This window comes from Bubalus bubalis, chromosome 11, assembly GCF_019923935.1.
Source record: "Bubalus bubalis isolate 160015118507 breed Murrah chromosome 11, NDDB_SH_1, whole genome shotgun sequence".
NCBI classification, from domain to species: domain Eukaryota; kingdom Metazoa; phylum Chordata; class Mammalia; order Artiodactyla; family Bovidae; genus Bubalus; species Bubalus bubalis.
The window spans coordinates 51,537,876-51,558,268 of NC_059167.1; the positions used below are offsets into that span (position 1 = coordinate 51,537,876).

Sequence of the window (20,393 nt, forward strand, 5' to 3'; positions counted from 1 at the left end):
GCTTTTGAACTCTGGTGTTGGAGAAGACTCTTGAGAGTCCCTTGGACTGCAAGGAGATCAAACCAGTCAATCCTAAAGGAAATCATTCCTGAATATTCATTGGAAGGACTGATGCTGAAGCTGAAACTCCAATACTTTGGCCAACTGATGGGAAGAACTGACTCATTAGAAAAGACCCTGATGGTGGGAAAGATTGAAAGCAGGAGGAGAAGTGGATGACAGAGGATGAGATGGTTGGATGGCATCACTGACATGATGGACATGAGTTTGAGCAAGCTCTGGGAGTTGGTGATGGACAGGGAAGCCTGTCGTCCTGCGGCCCATGAGGTCTCAAAGAGTCAGACATGATTGAACTGAACTGAACTGAACTGAGTGCATCCTTGAAGCTGTGGCTTGCCTGAGGTTGCTCCAGTATTCTATGTGTTCTATGAAGGGGTTGATCAGATTCTGCTTCCAAGGCAGTTCAGACGCTCAGACACTGAAGCTCTACTCCTTCCACCCAAAATGTGACCTGAAGTAGCCCTTGCCTCCTTCAGTCATAGGACTGCTGCTGGGTTAGAGCAAAGAGCCTTACAGAGACTCACTGTGACTTACGCTATTTTTCTTACTGTGGGTGCTGCTTCCATTGAAGATTGTTATGCACCTCAGAGTCAACCACATAAAGCTTGCTCCTGTATATTTCACAGGAATGGTATTCAAGACGATGACCCTGCCTCATGCAGTGGCCTCTTTATACAACAACCCGCAGGAAAACCATCTCAGGCTTCAGGACCAAGAAAGTGTGAGCATCTGGACAGCATGAATTCTGTAACTGCTATTTCCCTCTTTGATTTGGCCAATAGGAAGCTCAGAACAAAATCTGTGGCCTGTCTTCTGCAGTCTTATACAATCTCAGAGTGTGCAGTTTAGCTTGCTAATCTATTAACATTTCTGTTAGTTGTTTTGCCACCTTTCTCTTTGTCCTAATTTCTTCAACTATGGATTTTTACAAACCACTTAAAAGCAGAAGTTTCCTTCCATGTCATGCCCACCCACTGACTCTGTTTCTGTCTCCTGGAGTTGCTCAAAAGAATTCTAGGCACTCCGCCCCACAGCAGCCCTTCAATACTCAGGTCACAGAGCCCCTCTTTCTTCAACAATTTCTCCTAGATGTGAGTGCCTACAGAATCTTTTATCCTACCTATTTGCAGAGCAGGAATAGAGTAAATACACATAAGACAGGAATATACATAGAGAACAGGCTTGTGGACACACGGGGAAAGGTAAGGGTGCGGCCAATTGAGAGAGTAGCGCTCAAGTGTATGCATCACCATATGTAAAACAGATAACCAGTGATAACCTGCTGTATGACGCATGGAGCTCAACCCAGTGCTCTGTGATGACCTAGAGGAATGGGATGGAAGTGGGGGATGACCTAGAGGGAAGGGGACATATGTATACTTACAGCTGATTCAAGTTGTTGTATGGCAGAAGCCAATACAACATTGTAAAGCAATCATCCTCCAATTAAAAGTAAATTTTAAAAAAAGAATAGCAAAAAAGAAAAAAGAATCTTTCATCCTTCCAGACTCAACTGATGCCTCATCTTCTCTTGGCATCTTCCCTAGAGCCCCTACACAAGGTGTCCTTCCACTGCCGTACTCAGCAACCACAAGCGGCTGATGCTCACTCTTGCTTTTTCCACTGGACTGGGGACTCCTGAAACACAGACATCAGGCCCTGCTTGCCAAAAACTAGTACCTAGAGAGGGCCCAGGGCAGAATATAATAATATATGCTTAATAAGTGTTTGTTGAGAAACTAAATGAATGAATATATATACAACTTCCTCACTCACACACCTGCTGAAAGAGCCAAGCCCCAAGGAAGAAAAGGGAAAGCCCAGAAGGCAATGGCACCCCACTCCAGTACTCTTGCCTGGAAAATCCCATGGATGGAGGAGCCTGGAAGGCTGCAGTCCATGGGGTCACTGAGGGTCGGACACGACTGAGCGACTTCCCTTTCACTTTTCACTTGCATGCATTGGAGAAGGAAATGGCAACCCACTCCAGTGTTCTTGCCTGGAGAATCCCAGGGACGGGGAAGCCTGGTGGGCTGCCGTCTATGGGGTCACACAGAGTCGGACACGACTGAAGCGACTTAGCAGCAGCAGCAGTAGCAGCAGCCCAGTCCAGGTGTTTATGAGCCTTTCCATCTAACAATTGTTTTTCCCTGGGACTCTCCTGAATAGCTTCAAAGTCCCAGGCACTGAGGCCAGAGCTGATTCTCCCAGCTAAATCCAGAGTAAATACACATAAGACAGAATTGGTCCTACGAGGACAATTGGGATACATTTTCATAGAAAGAATTTCATGGATCAAAAATACAAGATGCTGAAGGCTCTGAGCCACATTTATTTTAGCAACATACCCTTACATGGGTGCTAATCATGTGCCAGGCATTATCCTAGGGTCTTTACAAATACCACCTTTTTTAATCCTTGCAATGACTTCACTAGATGGGTATTATATCTATCCCCATTTTATTTTTATAGTCTTTTTAGCATTCAAGTCACCTATCCTGAAATGAAGGAAGATAAAGCTATTCAATCACTGGATAGAAGAAAATTAGTTACCTTGAGTCCCAATGCATAAATGGCTGACAAATCAAATGAGATAGCCTTTGATCTGAGACCTGGACCCCACAGAATACCACGTCACACGCTAAGCAGTTACTGAGCACCTCAGGTTTGTCCTCCGTGAGTTCACAGCCTGGTGGAGAAAACAGCATGCATCAAAACAATTGACCTTAGGATCAGGGGCCCAGAAAGGTGCTGGCAGAAGAGGCAGTAATTACCTCTGGCTAGAGGAGAAGGCTTCCTGGAGGGGGTGACGTTTGAGTACCATTGTAACAGATCGACCAGAGTTCACAGAGGAATAGCAGAGAGGGAAGTGAGAGTGCAAAGGCTCACGGAAGTGAAATGGCAAGGGGGGAACTGCAGGCAGTCTGGGGCAGCAGGAGAGCATAGAGAGGGGAGAATTTGAGGGATCAGGGTGGTCATTCAGGTGATGGCCTTGGCTGCAATACCAAGAACCTTAAAGTCACTGACGGGTATAATAGTCATTTCTGTTCTAGAAAGAGTCTTTGAGCAGCAGTGTGAGGGAGGGAGGTGAGATTAACCAGAGAGAGACCATTTAGGAAGCTGTGGCAATAAACCAAGCAAGAAACAAGTGTGCGCCTGAGCTAAGGCACTGGATTCTAGGAATATTTGGGAACCTGAAGCTTTGGACTGATTAAATAGCTGCTAAAATAGTGTAAGATGACACCCTGGCTTCTGACGTGGAGGCCAGGGGAGTAGTGCATGCAAAGAGATGGGAGCACCATCTGGGATTACGCTTGCATGAATGAGGACAAGCTCAGACAGTCTGTGAGCTTGGGAAAGCCACTCTCGTGCCAGAAATTTTCTTCATTATCTCAGAGAAGTTATTCAGATTCTCCCTCACTTCTCCTTTTAATAAAATATGATGCATTTCATTCTGTCATCATTGTGAAAAATCATTGCCCTTTGCTGGGAATTAATAACCTTTCAAATTAATAACCTTTGGGTAGGAAAATTGGTTTCATTAATACCTCTCCTCATCATCTTTCTGTCCTGCTGTCCCTGGAAACCAAAAGCCCAAGACTTACTGTTTGAGAAGCCTGAATGACTTTGTGCTCAGAAGGAATGATCAGGGTTCTCAGTAACCAGGCTGAACTGAGTTCACTGACCAAAACTGCTGGTATGGCCTTGTGTTCACCCCTCAGCCACAGGGGAGGGCCCCTCGGCTGGTAGGGGCTGTGGGAGCATCCTCCCCGGCTCTTGGTCTGATTCCTGATCTTGGCAGAAGAGATGTCACCCTTCCTGGGGTGCCACACCTTGGGACCACAGCCCCTCCCTCAGGCCCCACTCCACTCCTGATCACAGGGTCATGTCTCTGACCAACACCATGGTCTTGACAGATGTTGGGAGACTGCTCACCCTCCTCAAAGTGGCTCAGAGTCAGGGTGAGGCTCCCCCAAAAGAGAAGCTAGAAGGCCTTTTAGGAAAACAACAGAAGGTATAATCTTAAAAACAGTCTTTTTCTCCCTACCTCACCCTCCCACAATCTTTAAAAGATTCCAAATGGATATTCATTTATCCTTTTCTACTGAAAAAATCTTTAGCAGCATCTTATCATTAGAGCATAAAGCTCAGCGTCCCAAGGGCCCATAAACTCTGGCTGCCCATTCTTCTGCCTCCTTATACCCACAAGGTCTCCTGGCTCGGAGCCCTTCCTCAGCTCTTCCCTCTCAGAAAGCTCCTTTCACCCACCCATACAGACACACAAGCCCTCATTCAACTCTCCAGGCCAGCATCAGCATCACTCCCCCTGAAAAGTCCTCCCTGAATGCCGCTCCCCCTCAGCACAATTCATCACTCCCTTTGTAGTCCTCCCCACCCCCATCCTACCTGGTCCATGCAAGACTACATGTGAGAACAGGTTGAGCCACACAAGAGAATGCATAGAGCCATCTAACTAAGATGCTCTATGTGCTATCTCCTTGGCATAGGGATGTGGGGAATTGGAGTCAGAGACACTGGGTCCAAAATCCTACTGCTTATCGGCATCACGACTTGGGGTGAAACACTTATCCTCTTTGAACTCAGTCCCAGTTGCTTCTCCCATCTTCCCACTGACCTAGAGTTAGTCTGGGGTCTGACTGGCTGATCTTATGGTCACTGGGATGGCAGGATGGAGGATTTGGACCTCTCCATCTCTGTGTGGGGTCCTCCTAGGTCACTGTCCATCATCTCCCAGGAAAGGAATGGCCATTGTGCTGGAAATACAATGCTTCTTGGGTCCCCCAAAGCCGCAGCCCATGCCTACCTCCAGCACCTTGCAGTAACCTTGTTGCCTAGTGCTCTTGGAAACTCTGGGGTTGTCCCAGAACTGGCAGAGGTGGAACAGATACCAGGTGAAGCATTGTCTGCAATTTTATCTTCCAGAGTCATTTGGAAGGAGATCTCGAGCTGCTGAAACAAACAAAACACCGCAGGAGACAAGAACCAGATTTCTGCTCTTTAGAGGAGAAACCGATAAGGGCTGTCAGATTCGGCTCAATCACTCAGACACGTTACAGCAGTGTGGCTTCAACTCCTCGCTGCCGCTGGTGATGATAGTCCACGGGTGGTTGGTAGGAAGTGCTGACACGCCTTTTTTCTCTCTGCTTTTACTTTTTTTTTCCCCCTCCCTAGTGTGTTCAATTTTAATAAAGAGATAGGGAGCTGGTGATAACAACTCCATGCATAATATTTGTAAAGTACATTCTAATTTTCCAAGTGCTTCCCCATGCATTATCTCATTGATTATCTCAATTTCATGAGTAAGCAGGGCAGGGGAAGTATAATTATCTCCACATTTCATATAATAAAATGTGGCTCAAAGAGGTCACATAGCACATAAGCACCCATAAAAGACTGCAGTTCATGAAGGTGAACCTGCATGTTTCCCAAGAGTTGATAGGAAGCCAGAAGACACAGTCTCCCAATGACATGTTCTATCTGTAAGGGTTAAATTCAGCTGCAGATAACAGAAACCCAGATTGGCAGTAGTTCAGATAAAACTGAAGTTTTTTTGTTTTTTCCATTTCATACAACAGTCCAGATGTATGTCATCCAAAACTAATAAAGAGCTTTAGTCAATGAAGTCCTCAAGTACCCAGTTCATTCCCTGCTCACTATAGTGCCATCCTTAGAGTTTGGTCCTCATCCTCATAATCCAAGATAGCAGCTAGAGCACTAGCTATCACATCTGCATCCCAGGTTGCACGAGGTAGTAAAAGGTATACACCAAAAAAAGTCAAAAAGTAGGATTGTTTAAAAACAACTATATTGAGGTATTATTTTTAACCATACAATTCATCCACTGGCTTTTGGTATACAAGTGTGTTTTTTTAGGTTAGCTTCCCATAAGCATCTCCGAAATGCTTCCAATTACATCCATTGGCCATACCTAGATGGAAAGGTGGCTGAGATATGTATCCTCTTAGAGAAAGTGTAGCTTTTCAGTGATGCTAAAATTCTATTACTGTGGAAGAAGGGGAAAAAGAATATTGTGGGCAATGATTGAAGTCAAACAAATGTTTCCAGGAAGAAATTCTGCCTAACTGGTTTCTAGGCCACCCACAATTTGAAGCTTGGTTCACACTGTGAAACCTGCAGAGATTTGGGGTCTATTTCATGACTTGAAAGTCTTTCCCTACCATCTCTTTGAAAACTACTCTTGAGCCCCCCATTCATCCTACCTTAGAGAGAAAAATGAGCCCATCTGCCCACCACCAGTCTTTCAACATGTATTCACTCATACCCTCCACACGAACAAAACAGACCCTACACCTGGCCTCAGGGGGTAGTGGGAACCACATGATGCCATGTGGGTGTAGCCACAAGGTGGGGTGTCTGCTATTGCCATCCCAGAAAAGCACAGGGGCTCTTGTAGGCTGCCAGCACCTTCCTCCTAGGATTTAAAGGAGACCCATCCTAGGGCTTCCCAGGTGGCGCTAGTGGTAAAGAACCCACCTGCCAACGCAGGAGACATAAGAAACGTGGGTTCAATTCCTGGGTCGGAAAGATCCCCTGGAGGAGGGCATGGCAACCCACTCCAGTATTCTTGCCTGGAGAATCCCATGGACGGAGGAGCCTGGTGGGCTACAGTCCATTGGATCACAAAGAGTCAGACACGACTGAAGTGACTTAGCACACAAGCATGCATCCTAGGGAAAAAGGGCAGGGATTCCACCACAGCACAGGGATGGCAGTGAGGGTGGTGAAGGCTTGCCTGCCCCTAGAGAAGAGACCTAATACAGATGCCCTATAGGAACTCAGCCCTTTACATTAGTCGTCAGCTCATTTAATCCTCACACCTCCCTACATGACCACTTGAGTTAGTCTCATTGCTTAGATGAGGAAACTGCAGCACAGAGGGGTCAAGCAGCAACCATGGTCACACAGCCCTCAGTGGACAGAAATCCAAAACCAGAACCCTCATGCTCCAAAGCCCACAAACCTTTGTCATGGATAGGCTTGACAGGGGCCCCATCACACTGCAACCTACTCACAGCAACCTCTCTCCAGCTGAGCCAAGAGCTCCATCCCTATTCCTTTAAGGAAAGCATGGAATTGAAGCCAGAGGGTAGCACCCTGAGATGAAACTCATCTTAAAGGGAACTAAAGATCAGACATGGAGGGAATTCACTGACAGTTCAGTGGTTAGGACTTGGCACTTTCACTGTGACGGCCCAGGTTCAATCCCTGGTCGGGGAACTGAGATCTCCCAAGCCACGTGGCCCAGCCAAACAGAAAAGATCAGGCATGGAAAGCTTTCCCATGGGAACAGAGTAGATGAGGGGGGACTAGAAGGTCAGCCATTGTAAGGGAAGACCATGCCATCTTTCCTGTTGTAAGGGACCTTCCCTTACAAGAGAAGAAAAGAAAAGAAAACTGGGAAGGAGGAAATACAGGCAGAGCAAAGCTTTGGACAGAACAGAGCTGTGGACTTGATGCCTGACAACTTGAGTTGAGAGTCTCAAAGTAAGGCAGGTTGCACGCAGCAGAACAGGCACGTGCCCTCTGACCCCACCCCTACCACCTGCTCCCCACCTTCCCCTCACCTCTGCTTGCAGCTCCTTCACAGACCATGTGATTTCTCTCCTTCAGGCCTTAACATAGGCTGCGCCTTCTGCCAAGTGTGTCCTTTCTCTTATCTGCTGCTGGACAGAATCCATACTGTCGAATATATTAGGTGCTCTAAAAATCTTTGTTAACTGAATTAATAGCTGACTAAACATTTTGTTTACAAACATGAAGACAGCAGGGTCCTCTCACTGTGATCCTTTTACTAGAATGAGTTCTCTGTTTTCAAAATCTTGTGCAAACTGAAGTACATCTACTGTTGCTGGTAATAATATACCAGCAACAGCTGTTGTCCCTGCCACACACTGAGCCCTCACTGTGTTCCGGGCACTGTTCTAGGTGCTTGATGTCTATTCATTCATCTCATCTTCACAACAATCCTGGAAGGAGGACACTATTATTATCCCCATTTTCCCGACAAGGAAGTGGGGCCACTGCCCAGTTATATGACTTGCCCAAGGTCACCCTGCTAGTAACTAGGAGAGTCTAGATTTGAACCCAAGATGCTACATCCACACAGAAGGTCCTAGGTGGACATTTATTAAATGAATGCATCTTACTCACGAGCCAGACCATCGGTGCTGCTGTCCAGCTTCACTCCTGTTTTCTCATCTTGATTACACCTGACTTTCCCCGTCTTCCCAAACAGACCGCACTGCCCTTTTGAGATTGTGCACCTGTGCACATGATTTCCTCTACCTGGAATCCCCTAGACACCCCCTCTGCCCCCAACCACCTCCATACTTAGCTGCCCACCTGATTCTTCCCTGGAATTCCTATTTATCCTTCAAGACCCAACACAAACATCTTTGCTCTGTGAACCCTTCAGGCATGTCCTGCAAACTGGCTCTCAACCAGGTACATGCACAGAATGATTCTCCAGAATCAATCATCTTGATCGTTATGAGTTCCTACTATGTTCCCACTCACGGTGCTAGTCCCTCCAGAGCAAGCAGAACACGGTGGGTGGAGACAGAGTAAGCGATTGAGGTGCGACTCACAGCAGCAGCCGCACAGGCCTCCCAGAGGAGGTAGGGCTGGCGCCGACCCTCAAAGCACAGGCCATCTTTCAGTACCCCATCTACAAAGACGTACATTGCTTTAAGGCTTGGAAAGTCCTAAAATAGAGAATGTTAAGACAATGGTTCTCATTTGAGGGATGGGACATTTGGAACGTCCAGAGACATTTCTGGTTTTCACAGCCTGGGGTTTGGGGGTGGGGGAGTGATGGGGTGCCGCTGGCATCTCATGGATGGAGGCAGAGATGCTGCTCAATGTCCTACCGTGCATAGGACAGCCCCCACAACAAAGAAATATCTGACGCCAAATGACAGCGGTGCTGAGAAGCCCCAGGTTAAGCCCTTTCTCTTGGACAGAAAGACCCAGAATGAGCCCACAGTTGGAGAAGGGAAGAGGTGGGCAAGAAAAAAGAGGGAGCTTGTCCAGGGCTCCCTCCTCTCTCCCCGGGAGGCTGATGATACTGTGGGCCCCCCCTCAGGTGGATGACATACTGGAAGACTGGGTCTGGGAGATGGTAGCCGCGCTCAAGTCTCAGCTGGCCCAGTCAGTGAATGTGGGGCTGGCAGAATGGGTCACCCTGGCTCACAACCACTACACCACTGCCGTCCGCAACACTCGCCTCGTCGGCCAGGAGATCGCAGCTCTTCTCCAGTGGCTGCAGGTGAGACCTGCCCTGACCTCTCTTCTCTCCTCTCCCTTCCCTTCCCTTCCTCCAAGACTGAGTGAATTAGGCTGGTCTCCTACAGCAGCCAAGACAGGACAACCACTTCTGCTAAGCTCACAGGAATAGGAAGGCACAAGACAGAGACCAGACCCCAGGGCTCTCTCAGATGCCTCCTTGAAGCTCTGTCTTGTAGAATCATCTATTCCTCTTATGCTCACCTCTTTGTATGTGCTAGGGGATCTAAACACATTCTGTAAACTATAAAACTCCCATATGCATGGATGAGATCACTCCTGCAAGGAATTCATGTCCAGGTAAGGGCGTGCAGGAGGCTTCCCTAGTAGCTCAGTGGTAAAGAACCCACCTGCAATGTAGGAGACACAGGCTCCATCCCTGGGTCAGAAAGATCCCCTGGAGAAAGAAATGGCAACCCACCCCAGTATTCTTTCCTGGAGAATCCCATGGACAGAGGAGCCTGGTGGGTTACAGTCCATGGGGTCTCAGAGAGTCAGACACAACTGAGCGACTCAACAAGAACAACAAAGCTGGGCAGACAAGAGGTAGCATCAACAGGCAGGGGCCCAGGTAGCTGAGCCTGAGCAGAAGCAGGACAGAGTCAGCAAGATGAGAAAACAGTTTGGGTCCTGAATAGGAATTAAGCATCTCACTTGTGGTACAAAGAACAGAGAGCCAGAGCAGGCTGGACCCACGAAAGGCTTTTATCTAGGCAGCTCTCCCCCTCCTGTAACCATCTCACCACTGTCTTCCAGGAATCTGTTCAATTTTCTCCAAGCCATGTTCATCTAATTGGGTACAGCCTGGGTGCACATGTCTCAGGATTCGCTGGCAGTTACATGAGCAGAAAGCACAAGATTGGAAGAATTACAGGTAACCATGCCTGATAACTAACAACTATAATCTCCACGACTGCACGGGGGCGTGGAGCAGGGACCTGCTTTTCCAACAGGCTCATAATTAACACACCCCCGGCTCCCTTTGAGCTGTATTAGAGTTCACAGGAGGACTTGTAGCACTATTTATTTCAAACATGACCGCTGTCATAGACTGCTGTTCCCAGAGAATTTAGAGCAAATCACCGCCTTTCCTCAAACAAATGCCTCTCACAGTCATGCCAAATAGGACCTAAAAGGTACACTTTCTGTACACTTTTGTAATAGGAAAGAGTTTATTTTCCAACCTATAGTTTTAAAAGCCCAATGTGAATTAAAGAATGACAGCTATAATAATATCGTATATTAATGCATATACATGGAATCTAGAAAAATGGCACTGATGAACCTATTTGCAGGGCAGGAGGAAAGGCGCAGACATAGAGAATGGACACACTTGTGGACACAGTGGGGGGAGTAAGGGTGGGACGAACTGAGAGAGTAGCACTGACATGCATACACTGCCGCGTGTGAAATAGAGAGCTAGCGGGAAGCTGCTGTGGAGCATAGTCAGCTCAGCTCGGCGCTGTGCTGACCTAGAGGGGTGGGGTGGAGGGTGGGAGGGAGTCTTAAGAGGGAGGGGATATATGTATACACATAGCCGATTCACTTCATTGTACAACAGAAACCAACACAACATTGTAAAGCAATTATCCTCCAATTAAAAATAAATTTAGAAAGAAAAAAATGAATGACAGGCTTACATTTCCTGTGACAGCCATGTTTGTACCTCTGTTTCCACTTTAATGAAACACGTGGATCCTACGCTGGGGCCCATCTGGATTGGGGGAGGGATCCCAGCACCAAAAACCCCAAGCTCTATGCCAGCTTGGAAATACCCCAAGATACCTAGGAAGAGCTGATGACGCACAAGAAGGCCTTTTCTAGCAGGCTGCCCAGATACCCACCTCATCCTCCCCGCCCATCCTCACCCCTCCCCGCTGCTGACCCAGAGTCACATTCAGAAGAACAGGCCTGATGAGCTGACTCCTCAGCCCAGTCTCGGAGGCCCACTGGTTCCTACAGGGTGAAACTTAGGAGGCCTAGACAAGGCCCTTCCCAGCATAGTATCCTCAAGGCTCTCCAACGTCTCCTCACCCTGGTCCCTTCTTGTGGCTCCAGGCTTTCATGACACTAGATTTTTCTTCACTCTACTACAAACACGCCATGGCCTCTTGTCCTTTTGGGCCTTTGCAATCACTATTCCCTTTGCCTGGAATACCAAACCCTAGTCTACCTACCAAATGCCTATTCATCCTTCAAGACCGAGCAGCCTAAAATAATATTTCACAATTTAAAACAGTCTGAACAAAATTGAAGATGAATAGAGTTGCTGTGACCTTTTATTTTATCAAGAAAGAACACTTTGGCAACTGCTATCTACTGTGACCATTCCTTCATAAAAGAAGAGATTTATTTTAGCATTGAGAAAAGATAAGGATGATGGCAGACATTTAAATGAAGCCAGTCTGTCATGATGAGAATTCATTTTCCTTTTTTTTTTTTTTTTTTTCCATCTCATTGGTGACTGGGGAGGCCTGATCATAGATCAGTACGTGGTGCCCTCCATGATTTAACCCTCAATAGGCTGGGAGTGAACACACATAAGAACTTATCACAGAAGGCCAGTGAGGCCCTTCACAGACAAACCAGGCCTAGAAGGATAAGTCAGAACTCCCAGGACCCTCTCCACGCTGGCTGGTGTCACAGGCCACATCAGGCATTATTAGCGAGGCCCACACACATCAGAAGTGACAGGACAGCTAACTACCCTGTTGGCGTCTCATAGTCAGCCTGATGAAGAAAGAAATATAAACCACAGCCTTCACGTGTAACTACAGGTGAGGGTTTGAGAACAGGGACTGTTGTGGCCCCATGTCAATTCCTTCATCCCCACCAAGGATAGAAGCCAGGCCTCATACAGGTCAACAAAGGGTCTTCCAGAAAAGGTAAAGGAAGAAAGACAGACAAAACTCCTTGAGTGCATAAATACTCCCCAACTATAGTCTGCCAGAGACTGCCACTTGTCTCATGCAAACATATCTGTCACTTAAGGACAGAACTGTGAGCAGCCCTATTTGCTCATGACATTTTCCCCAGAGAACAGTAATGTCCCAAGGCTGTTCTGAACATTCCAATGAAATGACATTAGTGTAGAGAGAAAGCCAGCTTGTTTAGGAAAATTATTGACAACAAGCAGGCAAATAAATTCTTTCTTTGATGGGTAGGTTAGAACTACTTACAATAACACAGTGGTTTTTTGTATGCAAACAGATGCTCTCGAAAGTAGCTTGAAAGGTACTTAAAACTGATTTGCTTAAATAAATCAAGCATTCGCTTATAACCTCATTTCTACCACTAGATAGTTCCTGCAAACCTCTTTTCCCCATAGATAATAACCAGTCTGTGTCCGATTTTAAGCACCATGAATTACTTTAATTTTACTGCAAAAAAAAAGTCATGACAAGATTTTCTAGAGAAAGATTATGCCCTAGGATTTTCCTCTTCTTGCTAGCTCATGAATGTGCAATAACATCAGAAAGCTAAAAAGAGCCTTTCTCCCTGCCTCCTCTTGCTCCAATCTGATCCTTCCCATTGCTTTCCTCTTAGGGCTGGACGCCGCAGGCCCTTTGTTTGAAAAAGCCTCCCTCAGTGACCGGCTTTCACCAGATGACGCCAATTTTGTGGACGCCATTCACACTTTTACCTGGGAGCACATGGGCCTGAGTGTGGGCATCAAACAGCCCATAGCACACTATGACTTCTACCCCAATGGGGGTTCCTACCAGCCTGGATGCCACTTCCTAGAGCTCTACAAACATTTCGCCAAGCATGGCTTAAATGGTGAGAAAGAGGCACTAGCCTATGATGGCTTACACTCCCCACAGTTGGTGTGGCCTCTGGATCCAGGGGAATCCAATCTGTGAGATTTGGGGAAGAGTTTGGCAAGGATGGGGCTCAAAGTGAATGGTCACCTAGTCCATGCAGAGAGAGGGCTTGTGTGAGTGGGAAAGGGTGCTGTTTCCCAGGCAAGACCAAGTCTTCACAGGCAGTGGTTGCTGGAGCTCAGACATGGAGGATGAGCTGAGGGCACATCCAGGAATTCCCACTTCTCATCTCCACTCATCATACCCAGCCAAGTCTCTCCTGGGGTATCAGCCCTTCTGAAAATTGAGCCCTGCTGCCTGTGGTCATTCCTCTTCCTCCGGAAGTTTCCTCATTCAAGGGGCTGCCTCTATTCTGGCCCCATGCTAATCCACTTAATAGATCATGGCTTCTTGGTCTCCCAAGTATGAGGTTTAATCAGCTGACCCCACGGGACATTCATTACTGAGATTCTTCTATTTCAAAGTTCAGCTCTAATAGGTCCTTGTGACTTCCTTGGGACTTTGTCTCAGTGCAGAAACTGACTGTGGCATTATCTGGGTTGTGTTTCCCCCCTTCTCTCTCAAACCCTAAAATCAAAACATGACCATGAACCTTGATAACAGGCCCTGGATTAAAGAACAAAAATGTGAGCAAAAACCATACATTTAATAAGCATGCCAAGTTTCTCTTTATTATAAAATAATATCCTGATTAAGACCTGCCAACTCACTCTAAGCCAACTGGAGACCCCCAGACCACCCCCACTTACCACCTTCTCCCAATCATTTGAAAACTGAGCTAAGTACACACTATCTTGTGTTTCCTTATCCACCTTCATGTCTCCTGTATCAGAATGACCTTCACATTCGACATTATCTCATCTTGGCTGGACTCCCAGCCTTTCACCAGCCCACGCCTGAAAACTTTCTGGGAATTTCCCCTTATCATTCCTTAACATCTCTCTCCGATCACTGCCCTCTGGTCACCAGCAGTCCCTGGTGATCAGTCAGCCCTCTTCCCAGATCTATGCCCTCCCTAAGGTCAACACAGACCCCTAGATGCTGTTCATTAGCTGATCACCTGGTGAATGCCTCTGCCCAATTACTACCATTTTCTATTTTGTGCTAAACTTCAGAATGATGGGACCAAGTATATTTATTTAGCTTGCCCACCTTAGGGTGGTTTTTCTCCATTTTCTTTACCCTTATGTTTGAAAGTGATCCCATTCTGGGGTGAACGTGTTGACATGGTCAGTTGATAACTGCTTTACCATCCTCACCACCTCCTGGCTAGGTGAGCTTGCATGAGTTGGAGACTGTCTTTGAAGCTCAGTTTTCTCACTTGTAAGAGCTGCCTTGAGGAGCTGTGGTGAATATTCAGGGAAGGTACTCGGTAGTACCTGCCTCATAGTGGGTGCTCAACAAATAGAGCCGCTTGTGACCAGGAACGGAGATGACTAATCCTGGGGAAAATTATTTGGCTAAGCTACCTGGGGTCCACTTTCACAGGAAGTTCTTGTCATACCTTGTGGTGGTTCAACACTCCTAGAGAACACTAAAGATTAAGATTTGGAGACCCCCAAACAACCTCCCCTCCCCAAAAAAGTCAAAATCCTTGGTACAGAAACCTCCTAAACTTGTTTTGGCTTAGGTCCATTCAGACCTGGTCACTGGAGCACATCCTTCTCAAACCAAATCCCCATGCTGGTCGTCCAGGTCAGTTACATTGAGCAGGCTGTGGCTGCTTTGATACATGGTTGGGGAGGCCTCTGCTCTCACCAGACCAGTAGCCAAGTCCCAAGAGTGTTTGGGCACTGGCTTAGCCAGCTTTATTAAGAAAAAAGGCATTCCAGGGACTTCCCTGGCAGTCCAGTGGTTAAGATTCCCTGCTTCTGCTGCAGGGAGAATGAGTTCCATCCCTGGTCCAGGATCTAAGACCCCACATGCTGTGGGGCAACTAAGCCTGTGCAGCACAACTGCTGAAGAAACCAGCACACCCTAGATCCTGTGCTCCACAGTGAGAGAGGCCACCACAGTGAGAAGCCTGCGCGCCACAAAGGGAAAGTAGACCCCGCTCTCTGAAACCAGAGAAAGGCTGCGTGCAGCAGCGAAGATCCAGCACAGCCAAAAATAAAATAATTTTTTAATTAAATAAATACGAAGAGGCATTCCACACAAGCCTGTTCTGCCAACTCACCCTTAGAGCATCAGCAGTTGTGCATTTTTAACTGTTTGTGACTAAAATATTTCCAAAATGAATTACAATTCATTTCCAAAAGAATTGCTTAAAGAGAACTTTCCTGGTAGCTCAGATGGTGAAGAACCTGTCTGCAACGCAGGAGACCTGGGTTGGATCACTGGGTCAGGAAGAACTCTTGGAGGAGGGAATGGCAACCCAGTCCAGTATTCTTGCCTGGAGAATTCCATGGACAGAGAAGCCTGGCAGGCTACAGTCCATGGGGTCCCAAAGAGTCAGGCATGACTGAGTGATTCACACACACACACACACACACACTTGCTTAAAGAACTCAGTATTTTCTTAGTGACTCAGGGCTCCTATTAAAACAGCTACCATAATATACAGAGTGCCCTCAGCAGGCCTTCAGAGCCTGGGATTATGGCCCTATAGTAAGTGCCTGCAAAGGGTCTACTTTTTGTGTAGTTTTCCATCAGCTATGCCACCCACTGTAGTCAGTGGGCTGACCTCTGACCTCAGCACCCCCATCCTCCTTCCTGAGATGCTGCTACTCTGCACTGAGAAGCAAGGTGATCGTCCAGATTAAGGGATGATAACGTTCTTCTTGCCCTGTGTTCCAGCCATCACCCGGACCATCAAATGTGCCCATGAGCGGTCAGTGCACCTCTTCATCGACTCCTTGCTGCACGCTGACATGCAGAGCGTGGCCTACCTGTGCAGGGACATGGACAGCTTCAGCCAAGGCCTGTGTCTGAGCTGCAAGAAGGGTCGTTGCAACACGCTGGGCTACCACATCCGCCAGGAGTGGCAAAGCAAGAAGAGCAAGAGCCTCTTCCTGGTGACTCGAGCCCAGTCCCCGTTCAAAGGTGAGTGCAGGGGAGCCTTCAGAAGGGCAGAATGCAGCTGCTTGTCTGAAGGTTCACGAGTTCCCTGGAGTCTTTTTCTGGAGCTACTGCCGGATCTGCTGTTTGCACAGATTCCAGCCCGGGATGATGATACATGCCTCTCTCTTTCCCCAAGAATGTGGCCTCCTCGCTGACAAGTGCTGGAGGAGAAAGCCTGATACTTTCTGAAACAGTCCTTTGGTTGGCTGCTCTCTTCATCTATTTTCATGGTCCCCTAGCATTGTTGCAGGAAGGGGGACCCCTTCCAGGACCAGAGAGTGGTCTCTTTTTTAATACTCAGAAATGAATTGTCTGAGCTGATAAAGCAAGAGACTTTATTGGGAAGGGGCACCTGGGCAGAGAGCAGGAGAGTAAGGGAACCCAGGAGGATTAAGGGATGATAAGGATTAAGGGATGCTCTTCCATATGGTATCTCAGGTTTAAAGGTGACGGGATTAGTTTCCAGGTTCTCTGGCCAATCATTCTGACTCAGGGTCCTTCCTGGTGGCACATGCATTGCTCAGCCAAAATGAATTCCAGCAAGGAAGATTCTGGAAAGTGGTAGGACATGGGGTATCTCCTTATGACATTTCCAGAACTCTTCCAGTTGGTGGTGGCTTGTTAGTTCCACATTCCTTACCAGGACCTCCTGTGGTAAAATAACCCTTGCAAGTGATTACTATGGTGCCTGACCAGGATGGGCGGTTTCGGCCAGTGTGTTTCCGCTAACAGAACGCTAGATCCGGAAGGCCTGGATCACCAGGTCTCATTGTACAGGGCCTTGGAAGCTTCTCCAAACCCAGGCTAGAGCCCAGTGCTTTCAACTCTGCTCATGGCTGCCAGGAAAAGCCTGGGCTCCAGACTACACTTGTGGTCCCCCATTTCTTCCTAAATTTGAATCCGCTTATCTTACAAGAGATCATTGTCTCATTGAGGCCCTCCCTAGAAGGCTGCTTCTCAGCCTCAAGGGAGAAAGTGAGCCCCTTCTGCTTGCCAGGTTGAACTGGAGGTCAGAAAAAGGGCTGTGGCCATGATTTGGGCTGAAGCCAGCAGAGAAATACTCCACTGAAACCTAAATCCTCCTGGAGGGAACAAGCCGACATCTGTTGCCATTAACATTTCTGCCTAATCCTTAAAACAGCTCGGGAGTGATTTAGCATCTTACTGTTCACAGTACTGGCTCACGGCCCTGGGAGGAGCCCAGTGCCTTTCGATTGTTACTCTGCACATATCTGTAGCTACAGAAGGTGAACGCCCTCAACACCGCTTTGCATTTGCACAGCGTTTTACACAAAAACATTTGGTGCAGCCACAGGCTCCTCATGGTGCCCACAACAGCCAGGAGAGGTCCGCACGTGCGGTTAGCCTGGAAGGAGGCGTAGAACCCAGAGCCCTCTGACTCCCAGGCTGGCATTCCTTTCATTACCGCACTCCCAAGTTCAAGCTCCCATGCACAGGATTCTTTTGTTTATCTGAACTTTGGTTCTCCAGCCAGATTGCCCTTCTGTGCAGCCCAGGAATGACAGAAATCCGTTTGAGCAGTGGATAGCTTCTGAGAGCACGTGGAGTGAGGGCAGGATCTTTCTTGCCTGAGGGCAGAGGGTCCCTTCAGCTGTCCTTCCTGGAGGGGTGGAGGAGCCTGAGACCCCCGGAGCAGGTGAGGGAATTTGGAAGGCCTCCTGCTTCAGGGAGATCCCCCACTCCAGACTGCCAATTAGACACTCATTTCAGTTAACCAGCTCCTCTTTCAAATGGCAGTGCAGCCTGGAGTGATTAAGCCTCTCAGATAATCACATTTCACTGGATCTACTCTAATCCTGGAATGTTAGCATTTCAAGAAACTGTTCAATTCCACATTTCCCAGACAAGGAAACAAAGGCCCAGATAAGACAAAATCATTTGCCCAGGGACACAAAAGGAACTCTTAGCAGAGCCAGGATTTAGACCCAGGCCATCCCCTGGAGGAGGCTATGGCAACCCACTCCAGTATTCTTGCCTGGAAAATCCCAGGACAGAGGATCCTGGTGGGCTACAGTCCATGGGGTCGCAAAGAGTCAGGCACGATTGAGGGACTAAGCACTCCCAACAATTAGTCAAGTGGTTTTTATCTCCGTAACCTGCCCATGGTCTGTCTATGGGGTTGAGGGAAGGAGGAGAGGTGGGGAAGGGTCTTGCTTTTTCCTTGAGATCAGCTGGAAAGAGGGTCATTTTTTACCTTCCTGGCAGGGCTGTGTATCTGAAGTGAGGGACTGGGTCCTGCTGGAGGACTTCTACTGGGGGCATGGATATGGGGTCGGGAGGTGAGAGAGTCAAGAGAATGAAGAGGGGAGGGAAGAGTAGCTGCCACAAGCTGGGCTGAGTTTTTCCCTTGCCAAGGAGTTCAGATGCCTGATCACCACACATGGCTGGTATGAACTCAAAGGAACCCTTTTCTTATGAAGGAGAACCAAGGAATCGCATTAGGGCAGCACTATCTCACGCAGCAGTTGCCAAAACCACCGTGCCAGGCCATCACTCCTTCTGCATGCATAATATGAGCCAGGGTAGGCAGAGGCCCTCCTTCAGGGGGGCTCAGGGGAGACCAACCCCCTCCCACACGCTGTGCACAGGGTGCTATCTATCCCAAGAAGACGGAAGAGGAGTCCCCTGGAGGCACCACTGGAGTCTCTTTCTCACCAGCCGCTCATCTTGCTCCAGAGATAGCCAGTGAAAATACGGTGTTGGGACTGTGAGATAAGACTGCCTGAACCAAACCCCCAGCCCCAGAGAGATTCCAGGGATGAGCTGCAGCCTGCACCACACCCTCACCTCCCCTGGGCCCTCCAAATTCCCCCCAGATCCACCTCAGCCTTTCCAGTCCTAATCTGCTCAGCCTAATTTCACTTGCTGGCAGGGAGCAGAGCCCTTTGGCCACATCGGGTACCCTGGGTACAGCTGGAAATTATGCCCAGATGAGACTCCCACCCATGTGAAAGCCACTGCTTCTGGGGTGTGCAGCCTGTATATTGATTGCTTGCACTCGTGCATGCTTAGTCGTGTCCAACTCTGTGCAACCCCATGGTCTGTAGCCCACCAGGCTCCTCCGTTCAAGGGATTTCTCAGGCAAGAATATTGGAGTGGGTAGCCCATTTCCAGAGGCTATCTTCCCCACCCAGGGATTGAACCCATGTCTCCTGCATTGACAGGTGGATTCTTTACCACTGTGCCACCTGGGAAGCCCTATATAATGCTACACTAACCATATGTGGCTATTTAAATTACTTAAAATTAAAACCTTGAAACCTCAGTCATACTAGCCGCCTTTCAAATGCTCAACTATGTGGCTGCCATATCAGCAAGTACAGAAATAGACCATTTCCATCATCTAGAAAGTTTTATTGATAGTGCTGACATCAAGTCTTTAATCTAGGCCCCATAACTGCTCCCCTCCTCAGCCACCATGCCACGATCATTGTGACTTGGGCTCCCAAAGTCTATTTCAGTGACCACCTCCAGCCTTTGATGAGTACTTATAGATTCATAAAGGAACAAACTTGCCCATCCCTGGTTACAGAGCATCCACAAGCCACATTTTTCAAGGACATCTAATTGTACTATATATTTCAGTGCAGGGTCTGGCTGGGCAAGATAAACATCGCCTCCTGATTGTAGTTGCAGAAAGGATGACTAACTTGGTCCTCATTCCTCTGGCTCCCAAGATATTTTGACAAAACCATCAAAGGATCTATTTTCTACAACCATACGCCAGAATTTGGGTAAACATGGAAGAGGACAGCAGGAGCAGAAAGAGAATTGGGAAACAGTCGCCGAAGGAAACGAGGCAATTTTTCGCCCACTTCCAATCTCACCCTCTTGGAAGGAAATTTTGCTAGTTTGGGAGCCTTTTTTTTTTTTTTAAGAGAAGGAGGCGGGAAACAAACCTGTATGTAGTTCTGCTAGCAAGCACCTTATCTAATTTAATCCTCACAGCAACTGGAGGCGGTAATGGGGTGGAAGAGAAGGAAGCAGCACTCAGGGGAGCTTACTAGGTTCAGGCACTACGCTGGATGTGTTGCATCAATTATTTCATTTATCTTTTAATCCTCACAACAACCTACAGACAGAGAGACATGGAGATGGAAA

The 20,393-nt window shown here is 47.8% G+C and overlaps 1 protein-coding gene and 1 long non-coding RNA gene across 2 annotated transcripts in view; one reads left to right on the forward strand and one right to left on the reverse strand.

Annotated features, from left to right (window-relative positions):
- The window catches only part of LOC123328063, a 41,898-nt gene extending 36,902 nt beyond the window's left edge, over positions 1–4,996 (reverse strand). The window contains exons 1-2 of the long non-coding RNA XR_006542799.2: positions 4,886–4,996; positions 2,614–2,749 (exon numbers count right to left, since the gene is read on the reverse strand). This is a non-coding gene — a long non-coding RNA (uncharacterized LOC123328063). The remainder of the gene's footprint in view (positions 1–2,613; positions 2,750–4,885) is intronic.
- The window catches only part of LIPC (lipase C, hepatic type), a 164,743-nt gene that overhangs the window by 130,199 nt on the left and 14,151 nt on the right, over positions 1–20,393 (forward strand). The window contains exons 2-6 of the mRNA XM_025295677.3: positions 5,005–5,192; positions 9,188–9,370; positions 10,144–10,261; positions 12,934–13,167; positions 16,008–16,253. Of these exons, the coding sequence (XP_025151462.3) occupies positions 5,005–5,192; positions 9,188–9,370; positions 10,144–10,261; positions 12,934–13,167; positions 16,008–16,253 (969 nt within the window). The remainder of the gene's footprint in view (positions 1–5,004; positions 5,193–9,187; positions 9,371–10,143; positions 10,262–12,933; positions 13,168–16,007; positions 16,254–20,393) is intronic.